The sequence below is a fragment of the Heteronotia binoei genome, chromosome 11, assembly GCF_032191835.1.
Source record: "Heteronotia binoei isolate CCM8104 ecotype False Entrance Well chromosome 11, APGP_CSIRO_Hbin_v1, whole genome shotgun sequence".
Classification (NCBI taxonomy): Eukaryota; Metazoa; Chordata; class Lepidosauria; order Squamata; family Gekkonidae; genus Heteronotia; species Heteronotia binoei.
This window is the reverse complement of record NC_083233.1, coordinates 64,382,277-64,397,715: the sequence shown is the minus strand read 5'-3', so window position 1 is coordinate 64,397,715 and position 15,439 is coordinate 64,382,277. Positions and strand designations below refer to the sequence as shown.

General features: G+C 47.1%; 1 protein-coding gene across 10 annotated transcripts in view; it reads left to right on the top strand.

Moving 5' to 3' along the window:
* Window positions 1-15,439, top strand: part of ARVCF (ARVCF delta catenin family member) — a 628,036-nt gene that overhangs the window by 510,788 nt on the left and 101,809 nt on the right. For all 10 annotated transcript variants that reach the window (XM_060249537.1, XM_060249538.1, XM_060249535.1 and 7 more), the window contains 2 exons: window positions 10,572-10,689; window positions 12,334-12,505. In XM_060249537.1, the coding sequence (XP_060105520.1) occupies window positions 10,572-10,689; window positions 12,334-12,505 (290 nt within the window). The remainder of the gene's footprint in view (window positions 1-10,571; window positions 10,690-12,333; window positions 12,506-15,439) is intronic.

Here is a 15,439-nt window from a genome sequence, read left to right as displayed (position 1 = left end):
ATAATAATTTTATTTTTGTATCCCGCCCTCCCCCGCCAAAGGCGGGCTCAGGGCAGCTCACAGACATGGAATTCCATGATTCAAGTAAAACAATGTAAACAACAATTTTAAATATAAACAATTACATAATAAATTACATTACAATTAAATTACAATTACATAATAAATTATTTAAAATAGATAAGATAGGTGCTATAAATTACTATAAGTCATAGTAAGCATCTTTTTGCCTCAAAGAACTGTGAATTGTGTTTATTTACTTCATGGATACCTTGCCTTTCTTCCCAATGAGGGCCCAAAGCAGCTTACATCATTCTCATCTCCATTTTATCCTCACAGAAACCCTGCAAGGTAGGCTAGGCTGAGACCATGTGACTAGCCCAAGGTCACCCAAAAAGCTTCCGAGGCATGAGTGGGGATTTGAACCCAGCTCTCCCAGATCATAGTCCAACACTCTAACCCAGGAGTGTCACTCATTTGTTATAAGGCCAGACCTGACATAAATGAGACCTTGTCAGACCAGGTCATGTGTGTCATAAAATGTAATGCTAGGTAGCAGAGATACAAACACAATTAAAGATTTTAAAAAACTTTAAATTAAAACATTAGCACTCATTGGTTTTAAAGGTTCTTTTTTTTGTCCTATGGGATACAAGGAGCCGGGCAAAGGAAGCTCTGGGTCTTTTTTTCCTTCCCCAGGGGACTGGAGGGTGGGGTGCAGCTAACAGAAGGAAGAGAGGCTTGGCTCAGTAGCTCTGCTGTGCCATTGAAAGAGCCTGGCAAAGCAAGCTCTCTCTCTCCCTTCCTTCCTTTCCAAGGGAGGAGCCTCAGCTAATGGAGAAGATAGAGGCTTTGTAGCTCTTGTGCAGTTGAGCAAGCCTGACGCAAAGCAAGCTGTGATGCGGAAGGAAGCAACAGAGAGAGAAGGAAGCAGATGACAGCCAGTTGCTTGGGGGCCTGATAGGAGCCCTCCAGGGGCCTGATTCGGCCCTTGGGCTGCATGTTTGACACCCCTGCTCTAGACCCTGCATTGCACTGTCTCTCAAAGAAGGCTTCAGATAAAATCATCTGTTCCTTCTAGTGGACAAATATCAGTACTAGATGCAAGGAATATATTGTTGTTGCAGAATTTTGGTGGGACCCCTGTGTTTTCCCCCCTGTCATTCCATCGGCGCATTAATACTAATGCTTAGTATTAGGAGAAAATTGTAGGACAGCACCCTCTTCACATTCCTTGAGTGTTAATATCAGCAAAAAACCAGATATTATTAGAAGCGTAGTTGCCAAAATGAGGCACTTAAAATTCTGTTCTGAATAGGTGAGGGGAAATTGGGGAGGCTGGAATTGTGCTTGGGAAGTAATCTGGTAATTTCTTCATTAAAATTCTGTCAGTTTCCCCTTAAATGAAGGGTGCTTCAGAATGAAAGAGAATTAAAACATAATGATTGTCTGAACCAACTACAGTAAAGGATTTTTTCAAGGCGAAGATAGGCTGCCAATACGTACTTTGGTATCAGAGCAGGGAACCTATGGGGAAACCCACCATGTGGGTTTTGTGGCAAACCAGAATTTGAATAATCATCTGCAATCTTGGTTTCACAAACTAACCATGGTCAGGGCTTTTTTTTTGTAGCAGGAACTCCTTTGCATATTAGGCCACACACCCCTGATGTAGCCAATCCTCCAAGAGCTTACAGGGCTCTTAGTACAGGGCCTACTGCAAGCTCCAGGACTGACTACATCGAAGGAGTGTGGCCTAATATGCAAAGGAGTTCCTGCTACAAAAAAAGCGCTAACCATGGTTGAACCAAACCATGGGTTTGCAAATCAGCCTAGATGTTGAACATATGAAGCTGCCTTATTCTAAATCAGACCCTTGGTTCATCAAAGTCAGTATTGTCTACTCAGACTGGCAGCGGCTCTCCAGGGTCTCAAGCTGAGGTTTTCCACACCTATTTACCTGAACCCTTTTTAGTTGGAGATGCCAGGGTTTGAACCTGGGACCTTCTGCTTGCCAAGCAGATGCTCTTCCACTGAGCCACCGTCCCTCCCCAATTTCATTTCGGACATGACACCACGGTTTAATTAATTTAACTATGATTGGTGTGACGGTATGAACAAAGGCCACTCTGCTAGATGGTTAGTTCAGGTTCATAAAACCAGGAACTGAAGCTGTGATTTGAAGCTGGGTTATTAGCATCAGTTGGTCTTACTCTTAGACGTAGTTTCACGTGATATATGGACATGGACATCTTGGCCTGATTCTGACTTTTGTCCTGTGGTTGCCCTCTCTAGCTACAGAGTCCCTTGATTAGATGGAAGGGTGGTTATACCATCACTTGTCAAGCCAAACCAGGATGTGTCAGTGATCATCTGTAAGCCAAATCCTAGTTTCACAAACTAACCGGGGGGGGGGGGGGGCATGGCCCCAAGCTACTTTTGATGAGAACCAGAGACTGGAGAAAGGCTATGGGTTAGTGAAAGAGCCTCTGTGTTGCATACTGAAGGTCCCAAGTTCAGTCCATGGCATCTCCTGTTGAAAGGACCAGGTAGAAGGTGATGACTTCCACCTGAGACCCTAGAGAGCCAGAACTGACCTTGATGAATCAATGGTTTGATTCAGTACAAGCAGGGCTTTTTTGTAGATAAATCCCAGCGGGAACTCATTTGCATATTAGGCCGCACACCCCTGATGTCACCATTGTTTTGCACAGTGTCTTTTTGTAGAAAAAGCCCAGCAGGAACTCGTTTGCCTCTTAGGCCACGTCCACTGACACCAAGCCTGCCGGAACTGTGTTCCTGCTAAAAAAAAGCTCCCTGAATATAAGGCAGCTTCATGTATGATTCCCTAGCTGGGGTTAGGTGAAACTGAAGGTACAGTCTCAGGAGTTGCAGGGCACGCAATGGTTACTCTCTGGGGATCTGCTGCCACATGAAGCCAGCCTGTTCTCCCTGTGGTCTCCTTGCACCTTTGTTAATAAAAGCAAATATAACAAAGGCACCAGAGGTTTCCTGTGCTCTAACTGAAAGGAAACTCAGCTCTGTAGCACTGCCTGTAGAAACTGTGGCTGTTTATGGATTTGATTCTTTCCATTTGAACCATTTTCTTACTGTGGGGTGGGGGGGAATCACCCAGACAGAAAAGCTACAGACAGAAAACTCCACTATAGTAGGGGCTATGTCTCAGTGGTAGAGCATCTGCTTGGCATGCAGAAAGTCCCAGGTTCAATCCCCAGCTTCTCCAGTTGAAAGGACCAGGTACTCAGTGATGTGAAGTCCTCTGTCTGAGACCCTGGAGAGCCGCTGCCATTCTGAGTAGACAATACTGACCTCAATGGACCGATGCTCTGGTTGAGTATAAGTCGGCTTCATGTGTCCACTGCTTTTGCCTACTTTGGGCAAGACAAAAGGGGTACTGATCCATTCCTTCCTCCCATTCCTTCCTCCCTGTCTACCTTAGGGACCGCTTCTCTCCATATGTTCCCCAGAGAGCACTACGATCTAGCTCACAAAATCTCCTAGAAGTACCTGGGCCAAAGGAGGCCAAACTAAAAATAACTAGAGAACAGGCCTTCTCTATAAAAGCACCCCAATGGTGGAACCAGCTGCCGGAAGAGGTGCGGGCCCTACGGGACCTTAGTCAATTCCGTAGGGCGTGCAAAACCGCCCTCTTCCGGCTAGCCCTTCAAGATGGAGCTTGAAATAAACATCACGCCATCACAAATATTAATAACTGAGATAACATCGAGTAGAGATATTTTAGATTGTTTTAGATTATGTAAAAATTTAATAGTAAATTGTAATTTTATTGAATTGTATAACTGTTTTATTGTTCAATGGCTTTGCCATGCCTGTAAGCCGCCCTGAGCCTGCCTTGGCGGGGAGGGCGGGGTATAAATAAAATTTTATTATTATTATAAGTGGATATCAAACACATTGAAAAGTGGCCATTTTCAGCAAGAGAAAACAACATGGGAGGAAAAGGGCTAAAGAAGACTTCCCTTTTCCTGTGTCGTCCTTCCAATGCGAGCCCCACAGCTGCTGTGGTGCTTGCGAGGAATAGTAATAGAACTGCGCAGAGCATGTAGCCGCTTCCTTATTACCTCATTTGAGAGATGGCAGGTGAGGCGTAGAGACTAGTGGTTTACCTAAGGCAACCCAAGGGATCCATAGATTGGCCGAGATCTGAACTGGGTGGGGAGTTGGGGAGGGGGGTGTTACAGCTCATAGCTCACTACCTTGGCTGCTCTGCTGCTCGGGTTTTCCTGCCTGAAAACTGTGAAATGATTACGCTGTGCTTGTCAGCCTATGATTTACAGGGCAATGTGTGTTGATACTTTGGAGAGGTCCCCTGGCAACTCTTTGCTTCTAGCCATCCAATTAACCTGGCCATAATGGATGTGGGAGGATTGCCAGTGATGGGGGTGGGGGTAGAAGAATGATGGATAAGTACTTTCCAAGACAGGCAGTCCAAGGAAGAGCGGTGTTTCTTAAAAGAATGAGGCTAGTTGCAATTCCTTAGTGCACTCAGGGTCCAAATTAGGTATGGAAAAGAGTAGGTTTTGCCCTTTTCCAGGGCTTTTTTTGTAGCAGGAACTCCTTTGCATATTAAGCCACACACTCCTGATGTAGGCAATCCTCCTGGAGCTTACAGGAGGTCCTGTACTCAGAGCCCTGTAAGCTCCAGGAGGATTGGCTACATCAGGGGTGTGTGGAATATGCAGAGGAGTTCCTGCTACAAAAAAAAAGCCCTGCCCTTTTTCTTCTACCCTAAGGTGTCTCAGAGTGGCTTACAATTGCATTTCCTTCGTCTCCCCACCGCAGGCACCTTGAGAGGTTGGTGGGGCTGAGAGAGTTCTCAGAGAACTGGGGCTGGCCCAAGGTCACCCAGCTTGGCTGCATGTGAAGAAGTGGGGAATCAAACCCCATTCTCCAGATTAGAGTCCACTGCTCTTAACTACACTGGCTCTCTCAAATGAGGGTCAGCCTCTGAGGGACAGCCATTTTGATTCAGGTGTCTGCCCCATTCATATGGAAAACAGGCTGGGAAGGCACTTTGTGGGAGCAGTTTGAGTGAGACATTGGACATATATAATGTCAGACAAGCAGGTTCTTTGTGCTATCTGGGAAGGGTTCGAGTCCCCCTTCTACTCAGCCATTCTGAGCTTTAAAGCTGCTTTGTAGAATACCGGCAGTCCACTGCGATCATGACAAGTTTGGATCACCCCTGAGCCTTCAGAATAGGACCATGCTTTCCGGTGCCTCCTTACCCATCCCCCTCTGATAATGCCACTTCCTGTTGATTGGCAGAGGAAAGGGAGTTCAGTTCTGCAGGGGGCATCCATATTTGGAAGGCGCATGGACTGCTGGATGCTGATTCAATTTTCCAGGGGTTGCTTCAGTGACTCTCTTGGGGTATGCAATTTGGCAGTCACCGAACTGGAGGAACAGCTAGCTGGATCTTCCAGGAATGTCTCAGTTGAACAGCAACAGCTTTTTCTGCATGACGTAACTTTCTACATGTTGTATCAGCCATACTGAAAGATAAGTCAATGAAAAATAATACAGTGAGAAAATAACTATAAATATGATTGCTGTATTATGCTATCATTTGATCATAAATTGTCCAGATTTCATTCATATTCCATAATCTCTATCATAGTCAATATTTCAATGCATGCAAACAAGAAGTCCAGTGGTCAACCAATAACTCATTGTTGGTTCACCAATGGACTTCCTTTTTGCCAGGGCTTTTTTTTTTGGTAGCAGGAACTCCTCTGCATATTAGGCCATACACCCCTGATGTAGTCAGTCCTCCTGGAGCTTACAGTAGGCCCTGTACTAAGAGCCCTGTAAGCTCTTGGAGGACTGGTTATATTAGGAGTGTGTAGCCTAATATGCAAAGGAGTTCCTGCTACAAAAAGCTCTGCTTTTTGCATGTACTGAAATATTGTCTATGATAAAGATTATGGAATACGAATGAAATTTGTACAATTTATGATTGAATGATAGAATAACACAGCAATTATATTCATAGCTATTTATTCACTGTATTATTTTTGGTTTACTCTCCTTTCCGTGGATCTCTCCTTTGCTGTAAAATACTGAAAGTCGAAATGTAAAACTGTGCTGCAGGGTTTCCCCCCACTTTCTGAAGCTTGCAAAGATGGTGCCACATCCATCTGCGCTGTTTGGCACGGAAGCCAGAGAGGACTTCGGCCTTCGCTCTCTGATTGTGGCTGAAATTCAGCTTCTCTGTTTTCTCATGCAGATTGTGCAAACCTGTGTGTCCAGTCTGATCATTCCCTGCATGGCTTGCTAGATTTTCATACGTGTGCCACCCACATTTGTACTGCATTCAGTGTAAGGGTCATTTCACCCCCCCACCCGGTCCTTTCTTTGCCAGGTTTATTTTTAAGCACCCCCCTTCCCTGCCCCCAACCCACATTTTTCTCAGAGCAAATGCTGAAGAAATTGAAAAGACATACATGACTTTTTCACCAACATGAAGGGACTAGGTAGAACCCAAAAGCTCCCCTGGTGTTGGCACTGAGGTGGGAGGGTGCTTTCCAAATCACTGTAAACAAATCCCCACTTCCCTACAAGGATGTGGCTTCTAAGCAGAAAGGCACATAACCCTTAGCCTGCCAGCCACTTCTTCCTGTCTACATCAGATAACATTGCAGAAATGCAGATGCTCTGTGGGAATTAAGTTTTGGGAAGTAAGACGGCAGGCAGGCCTATTCGCAGCACACTGAATAGCTCTGCTTCTCCAAGAACAGCTGGTTTATTTTTTCATCTTCTCTCTTAGCTGGCTTCCTCACTTTGTGATTAATGTCAATCCATTCCCAAGCAGACAAAGATAGTAATGATATCGGAGCTCTGCCGAATAAGGAGGGTAGCCCTGAAGACATAGGGTTCCCTCAAGCTAGCCTGTGTGTCCCTAGGTGGCGGCGTACTCGAGACGAAGCGACTCGAACATCTTATAGAGAGTTTATGAAGTCCTATGAGATGGCAGTCAAGGCCGCAAAGAAAACATACTTTGCGGCGGAGATTGCATCCGCAACTTCGCGCCCGGCACAACTGTTCAATACAATTTTGCGAATTTCTTTGCGGATAAAATCGCATCGCTCCGTTCCGACTTCCCTGCCATATTAGATACAGTTAGCGAACCTGAGGCTCCGTGCCTGTCTTCGGATTGTGTCCTGGACGGCTTCGGTGTGCTCAGCCTGGAAGAAGTTGACAGGATCCTCCTATCTGCACGCCCAACAACCTGTAAATTGGACCCATGCCCCTCCTGGCTTATTAAGACCTGCCAGAGGGAGCTAAGATATCCTATACGGGATATCATAAATAGATCCCTGCTAGAGGGGCATTTTCCATCAGCGCTCAAAGAGGCGGTGGTCCGTCCCCTCTTGAAGAAAACAACGTTAGACCCGGCCGAATTGGCACACTACCGGCCGGTCTCGAATTTGCCCTTCTTGGGCAAACTTATTGAGAGGGCAGTGGCGTTGCAGCTACAGAGTTTCCTGGAGGATGCTTCTATCCTTGACCCCTACCAGTCTGGCTTTCGCCCGGGCCACGGGACGGAGACGGTGCTGGTCGCCCTGGTGGATGACCTTCAGCGGCATCTGGATCAAGGTGGCTCGGCGGTGCTGATGCTGTTAGACCTATCGGCAGCGTTCGATACGGTCGACCATCGGCTTCTAGCGTGCCGCCTTGCCGACGCAGGGATTCAGGGGCTGGCCTTGCAATGGCTTTCCTCTTTCCTTGATGGTCGGGGACAAAGGGTGGCGATTGGGGAGGAACTGTCCCGGAGACACATGCTTGATTGCGGAGTGCCTCAAGGGGCGGTACTTTCCCCGATGTTATTTAACATCTATATGCGCCCCCTTGCCCAGATTGCCCAAAGGTATGGGCTGGGTTGCCATCAATATGCTGACGACACCCAGCTCTATCTGCTTATGGACGGCCGGCCCGCCTGCGCCCCAGATAATCTGGACTGGGCGTTACAGGCAGTGGCTAGGTGGCTTAGGCTGAGCGGGCTGAAGCTGAATCCGGCGAAGACAGAGGTCCTTTGTTTGGGTCGCTGCGGCCCGGGAAGGGAAATCCCCCTGCCAGCTTTTGACGGCGCGCCGTTGATAGCGTCGAGCAGGGTCAAGAGCTTGGGGGTACTATTGGAGCCTTCACTGACGATGGAGGCTCAGATAGCAGCCACTGCCAAGTCCGCTTTCTTTCATCTTAGGCGGGCGAGGCAGTTGGCCTCCTTCCTGGAGCGCGACGACCTAGCAACAGTAATTCATGCTACGGTCACCTCAAGGCTGGACTACTGTAATGCCCTCTACATGGGGCTACCCTTGTGCCGGACCCGGAAACTGCAGCTAGTGCAGAACGCCGCTGCCCGGCTGCTATTAGGGCTCCCAAGATGGGAGCACATACGGTCGGGGCTCCGGGACCTGCACTGGCTGCCAGTAACATTCCGAGTCCAGTACAAGGTGTTGGTCATTACCTTTAAAGCCCTATATGGCCTAGGACCTGCCTACCTTAGGGACCGTCTCTCCCCACACGTTCCCCAGAGAGTACTACGGTCGGGTTCACAAAACCTGCTGGTAATCCCCGGGCCAAAAGAGGCCCATCTAAAATCCACCAGGGACCGGGCCTTCTCAATAACGGCACCTTACTGGTGGAACCAGCTGCCGGAGGAGGTGCGGGCCCTGCAGGACCTAGGACAGTTCCGCAGGGCCTGTAAGACAGTCCTCTTTCGGCAGGCCTATAACATCTAACTGACAATGAGGATACCTTCTGAATGGAATAAAATGCACATACAGACCGCTGGTTTTATTTTTATTTGTTTTATTAATTATGGTTTAAATTGTATCTGTAAATGCTTTTAAATTGAATCTGTGTAAATTATTATGTTGTAAGCCGCCCTGAGACACTTAGGTGAGAAGGGCGGGATATAAGTCTAAATATAAATAAATAAATAAATAAATAAATAAAGTTTTTAAAAAAAGATTCTGCATTTTAAAAAATGTATTTTAATGCAATTCTGCATATTAAAAAAAAAAATCTACTCTCTAAATGGCCCGAAGGAGGACAGACCCTTAGATCAGGTGCTGAAAGACTTTTGGTCTCTGCGAAAGGCCCAGTGCATGAGAATGCATCCACAACTGCGGTTTGCCTGATGCTGTGGCAGCATCTCATGGGAAGAGAGGGTTGTAACACAGACCTGTGTGCAGAGCCTGTTGGAAACTTGCCTTCCATGGACACCACTGTGAGCCTCTGCCTTTTTTAATTTCCAAAAATAATTTTATTTTTAAGTCTCCTATCTCTACCTTTCTGTGTTCCATCAAACCAGCGTCTGAAGCGGGAAGGCTATGTCATGCCTAGTATTGCAGTGGCACCACTAAGAAGTTTGCTATCATACATACCCACTGGGCAGGTAGCCCTGGCCTGAACGGCCCAGGCTACCCCAATCTCATCTTTATGGGTGGGCATTCGGCCGGCGCTCCGCAGTCTGCACTGGCTGCCCATTGAGTACCGAATCCACTTCAAGGTTTTAGTTTTAACGTTTAAAGCCTTACACGGCCTGGGACCAACATACCTGCGGGGCCGTCTCCCGTATATGCCCAGGAGGTCGTTACGTTTGACCTTCCAACATCTGTTGGCCGTCCCCGGCCCAAGAGACGCCCGCCTTGCCTCAACTAGGGCCAGGGCTTTTTCGGTCCTGGCCCCGACCTGGTGGAATCAGCTCCCTACAGAGATCCGGGCCCTACCTGGCTTATTAGCCTTCTGTAGGGCCTGTAAAACGGAGCTCTTCCGCCAGGCTTTTAGTTGAGGCTGTGGTCGTCTACGCTTGATCTGATTGGCTTCCCCTATTGGCGTTGTCACCTGTGCTATAAAATGGAATAATATCTGCCATCTCTGTGAGATATCATGATGTGAGACAGCCAGGCTGGGCAATATGGGATGATATGGTAAAGTTTTCTGAGTGCCGTTGAGTTGTCTGTTTAGAAAATGTTTTTATTGTATTTTATTGTTTTATCATATGTTGTACTCTGCCCTGAGCCCTGCGGGGAATGGGGGGAATAGAAATATACTAAAAGAAATAAAATTTAACAAATCAGATCTCAGAAGCTAAGCAGGGTCAGCCCTGGTTAGTATTTGGATCATCAAGGAAGTCCAGGATTGTTGTTCAGAGACAAGGCAACAGCAAACCACCTCTGAACATCTCTTCACCTTGAAAATCCTACTGGGGCGCCATAAGTCAGCTGCGACTTTACAGCACTTTACACACACACACACACATTTGGCAGGTAATGATCTTAGGAAATGTAGAGGGAGGGAAGAATCTCAGTTTTTACCTACCCCTCACGCAGTGTGCGAGATGAATCCCCGCTTGCCAAACCCACATGCCATACTTCAGTGGCTGGTTCTAAAAATTATTTCTTTTGTGTGGCGGTTAATTCAGGATAATTAGATCCTTAACGATTGTGCAGAAGCACAAAGGAAGCTTGCTTAATTTGTTGCGAAGATGATCGCATTAAGTGTTCCCTGCTTCTTGTTCCTAGGAATGTGAGTTCAGATGGAGCCGAAGCTCGCAGGCGGCTGAGAGAATGCGACGGCTTAGTGGACGCCCTCCTGCACGCCCTGCAGTCTGCAGTAGGCAAGAAGGACACGGATAACAAGGTGACTTGCTGTAGGGTGCCCTTTGAACTTTGCCTTTGTTGCTTGTAGAGGAGATCCTCAGTATTGGAAGCTGAGCTTTGCGTTCCCTAGTAGTCCAAACATGAATTTTTAGGATGTATCCTTATTTCAGGAGGGATTGAAGAAGATATTGGATTTATATCCCACCTTATACTCTGAATTTCAGAGCCTCAGAGCAGTCAGAATCTCTTTTTAACTCCCCCCCCCCCACAACTGACACCCTGTGAGGTAGGTGGGGCTGAGAGAGCTCTCACAGCAGCTGCACTTTCAAGGACAACTCCTACAGGAGCTATGAATGACCCAAGGCCATTCCAGCAGCTACAAGTGGAGGAGTGGGGAATCAAACCCGGTTCTCCCAGATAAGTGTCTGCACACTTAACCACTACACCAAACTGGATTGAGATGGAGCTCTCTATTCATTTGAAAGGTGAATGCAGATGTTTAGAGATGCCTGAAAAATGAATAATATGAAAAGCAGTTAAGGTTTGTACAGGAGAGACAAGCAGCACCAAGAGTCAGAACAAAAGAAGGTCCAGCTGAGGAGGAGAGTTGGCTTATATCCTGCCCTTTGCTATTGGAAGGAGTCTCAGAGTGGCTTACAATTGCCTTCCCTTCCTCTCCCTGCATCCTGTAAAGTAGGTGGGGCTGAAAGAGCTCTGAGAGAACTGGTTCATGTGGAGGAGCGGGGAATCCAAACCACTTTTCCAGATGAGGCTGCCACTCTTAACTGCTATACCAAGATGGCTTCACCAAGCTGGCATGGTATAGCCTGATCTCCTCAGAATCCAAACAGGGCTGGTACTTGGATAGGAGATTACCAAGGAAAGCTCTGCAGTGGACGGCAGTGGCAACCCACCGCTGCTTCTCGCCTTTCTTGAAAGCCATATGGGTTTGCCATAAGTCAGTTGTGACCTGACGGCACTTTACACACACAAATCAGTTTGGCAGGGAAGGCAGCATGATATTGTCCAAACTCAGTCAGCTCACAGCAGCAGACATATGGAGCAGAAGTCCATCAGTAGCTATTAGCCGCAGCATATTGTTGGAACACTCTGTCTGGGGCAGTGATGCTCTGTATTCTTGGTGCTTGGATGGGTCATTGGCCTGATCCAACATGGCATCTCTTATGTTCTTATGAATCCAGTCTACAGATTCCAACGCTCAGTTGAGCTTGGAATCCACAGTCCTGGTCCCGCAGCTGCAACATTTGCTGAGCTGCTCTTGTGCTCCAACTAGCAAAGCCTCCAGAGAGGAAAAGGTTTCTGTTCCCCACAGCAAAACGCACCATATGGAAGCCTGGGTGGCTTTGGTTGTTGTTTGCTTCCTGACTTTGACAAGCCCCTGACAAATGACACTGCTCCATATTCTCAGGCAGTGGTGTTTCCTAGTTCTGCCACCTGAGATTCATTAGCTGGAGACTGAATCGGAGGGATCTCGTACATACAAATTATGCTGTCTTTCTTTGAGTTACAGCTGCTAATTACTGGGAATGTTATAGGGACTTTCCTCAACTGGCAGGGAGGGTTCTGCCTTAGAGCTTGTGTTCCTCCTCCATGATGTAACAAACATGATAACTACCTGTGATTGCTTTTTTTTTCTCCCCCCCCCCCACTTGTCTCGCCACAGTCAGTGGAGAATTGCGTGTGCATCATGCGGAACCTCTCCTACCACGTCCACAAAGAGGTACCAGGAGCAGACAGGTTTCAAGAACTAGAAGCAAACCAACTGGGAGGTTTGGGAGGAACTCAGAAGAAGAAAAAGGATGACGCTGGCTGCTTTGGAGGGAAGAAGGCGAAAGGTGTGTGTTGCAGCAGCTTCAAAGTGGATGGCAGTTTTTGTGTGGTACTGGTGGTTCGGCTTGGAGCAAATTGCTTGTTTATGGGCTTTTCAAAAGGATCCCTTGTAGAAAGAAGAAGTGATCAGTGTTAGAATTGTCCAAGATCAGATGTTCTCCCAGGCTTACCTGAGCCACAGCATGCGGCTGTGGCCCAGACCTTCAGGTTGCCAACTGCTCTTATGACTGCCCTAACTGCAAAAGAGCCAATACCTCCTGTCTAGGTGATGCTTAGCTCCTCCATATCAAGTGGCCCCTTTCAGGAGCTGCTGCTGGCAGTAGTTGCAGCTGGGCTGGGAAGGCCAGACCAGGGCTTTTTTGGTAGCTAACTCCTTTGCATATTAGGCCTAAGGTTGCCAAGTCCTCTTCATCCCCAAGCGGGGGACAGTCATGCATGTGCTGTGCGCCGTGCAACAAAATGACGTCACCTGGAAGTGCCATCATCAAAATGGCGGTGCACCTGTGGGGCTGCTCTAGGCGTTTCTGGGAAAACTCTATGGTTTTCCCAGATGCGCTAGCCTTTAGGGGGGTTAAAACTCTCTGGCACCTATTGTACCATAGAGTTTTACCTCCCAAATAGCTAGAGCATCTGGGGAAAACCATAGAGTTTTCCTAAAAACACCTAGAGCGGCCCTGCATGGGGCGCCGCATTTTGATGATGTCACTTCTGGGTGACGTCATCATGCCAGCGACACGGGGGGAGGTTCCCCCCACTGGCCCAATGTTGGCCGGCGGGTTGAGAACCTCCCAGGCAGGAGATTCCCCGCCCAGATCGGGGGGTTGGCAGCCCTAGTTAGGCCACACATCCCTGATGTAGCCAATCCTCCTGGAGCTTACAGTAGACCCTGCAGTAAGAACCCTGTAAGCTCTTGGAGGATTGGCTCCATGAAAAGGAGTTCCTGCTACCAAAAAAACCCTTGGGCCAGACTATCAGGCAAATTGGGCACAAGTGTGGGAGGTTGGAGCAGGATGTTGAGTGTGAGCCTGATGAAGCCTGGATGTTGGGTGTGGCAACATCCATAGAGGGACAAAATGGCAGGCCAGGGAGGAGGCTACAGGTCTTCTGTGTGTAAAGGAAAGACTTGGGAATAGAGGAGCAAGAACAGGATGTGGCTAATCGCCTTCTTTCTGTGCATCTGAGGCCTTTGCCAGCCCCACAGTTTTGGCTGAAACCACAGAAGTGGATGGGGAGGATGGAACAGTCATGGACCTCCCAGGATCTTCGTAAGAACATACTACTATTCAGACGTGAAGCTACCTGGAGGTTTTCTCCCCCCTCCTTCTCCTAGGAGATTTATAGACTATAGATCTCATGCAGTGGCTCGGCCTTAAGGCAGTTTGCAATTAAAAATAACGACAAATACACTCTTAAACAATAAAATAAGAGCAGTGCTTTAAAAATGTTATAGTGAACTAAAAATATAAAGTCCCCTAAAGGATAGCACCGCCATAAAACCACCAGTAAAATCAGCATACAAAGCTTACCAAAATCAGACCAGGGACCTTCTGCCTGCAAAGCATGCGTTCTGCCGGTTCAGCTATGGCTCATTTCCTTCAAAACAGGACTAGAATCCACACCTCACATCCTCTGGAGCATTCTTTTACCCACGCATCCAGGTGGGCATTGCATATGGTGGAGTATGCCAGCTAACTCTGCTGGCATACCTTTTGTGTTTGAGCTATTACAGAAACACATGGAGATGGAAACACAAGAGTAGTAAGGGCCAGAATGCCATTCAGTCTAACCTGTCATCTGCTACACATAACTCATCTCCCAGAAATAATCCTCCACAATCAGGTCCATGGTGCACCTGTAAGAGGATGGCTGGGTAGATCAGAGGCATCATGCTGAGGCACCTGCAGAACAGAGAGTGGTGAATTGAGCCATTCCGAATCAATATAGATCCAGGTGGCACTGCTGTTTATTGGCTTTGATCTTTTCCCCACTTGGCTACACAGAGCTTTGTAGTCACAGAGATAAAGAGGCACAGCAATCCATGATTTATCTTACATGTTTAACTAGGGCACATGATGTGGTGTCCCTAGTTAATTACTGTCTTGGTGGGTGGCTTCAGTATCGCTGAAGAGGTATTCTACAAATGGCACATTGCCTGTTCTGTTAAAAGGGCAGAAAGTTGGTGGCGCTTCCAGAATTCTTCATGGAGGTAACTGCAGTTTACACAGCACCCTAAACAACGCATTCTCCAACACAGCTTGCAGTTGCTAGTATAAACTTGACCTGGTTCTGTCAGGCTAAATCAGGAACAGAACTTGTAAGACAAATTAATTTAAAATAAAACATTTCTTTAAATCAAACCTCCCTCCATACAGGACCATGCTACGAAGATTTATACAGCTAACACACACAACAGTGAACAGAAATTTGCAACAGAGAGGGTCTGTCTGAGTTCGATTGGATAATGCGTTCTTGCATGCAAAACCTTTGCTGTGAGTTATGTCCAGCGTCTCCTCAAGTCCACCAAAGTGCTGAATTCTTTTAATTCACTTCTCCTTCTTTGTCGAGTTATGCAAAAGGGCATGTTTCCCTTTTAGAAGGAGAACTGGTCTTGAACCTGTTTAACTGCTGCTAAATTGGCCAACAGCAGCAAAAACGGGCCAAGTTAGAACAACCCTCTGAGGGGAAGTAGTTCTACCACGTTTGGAATACTGCCTTGCTATCTAAATGAACATATTATCAATGGACCCAGAAAAATAATTTTTCAATATCCAGCTACAACTTTTTTGAATGTGGGCCATTGTTTTGAAATAATAAAGTAACAGATTCCGTTCCAAAAAACGGGACAACTTTTCATATCATAATTTCCAGTTGCCTTATACAAGGTGATTGGAACTCAGAAACTCTTAGCGAGCTCCCCAGCTCTCCCTCTGCTGCTAACC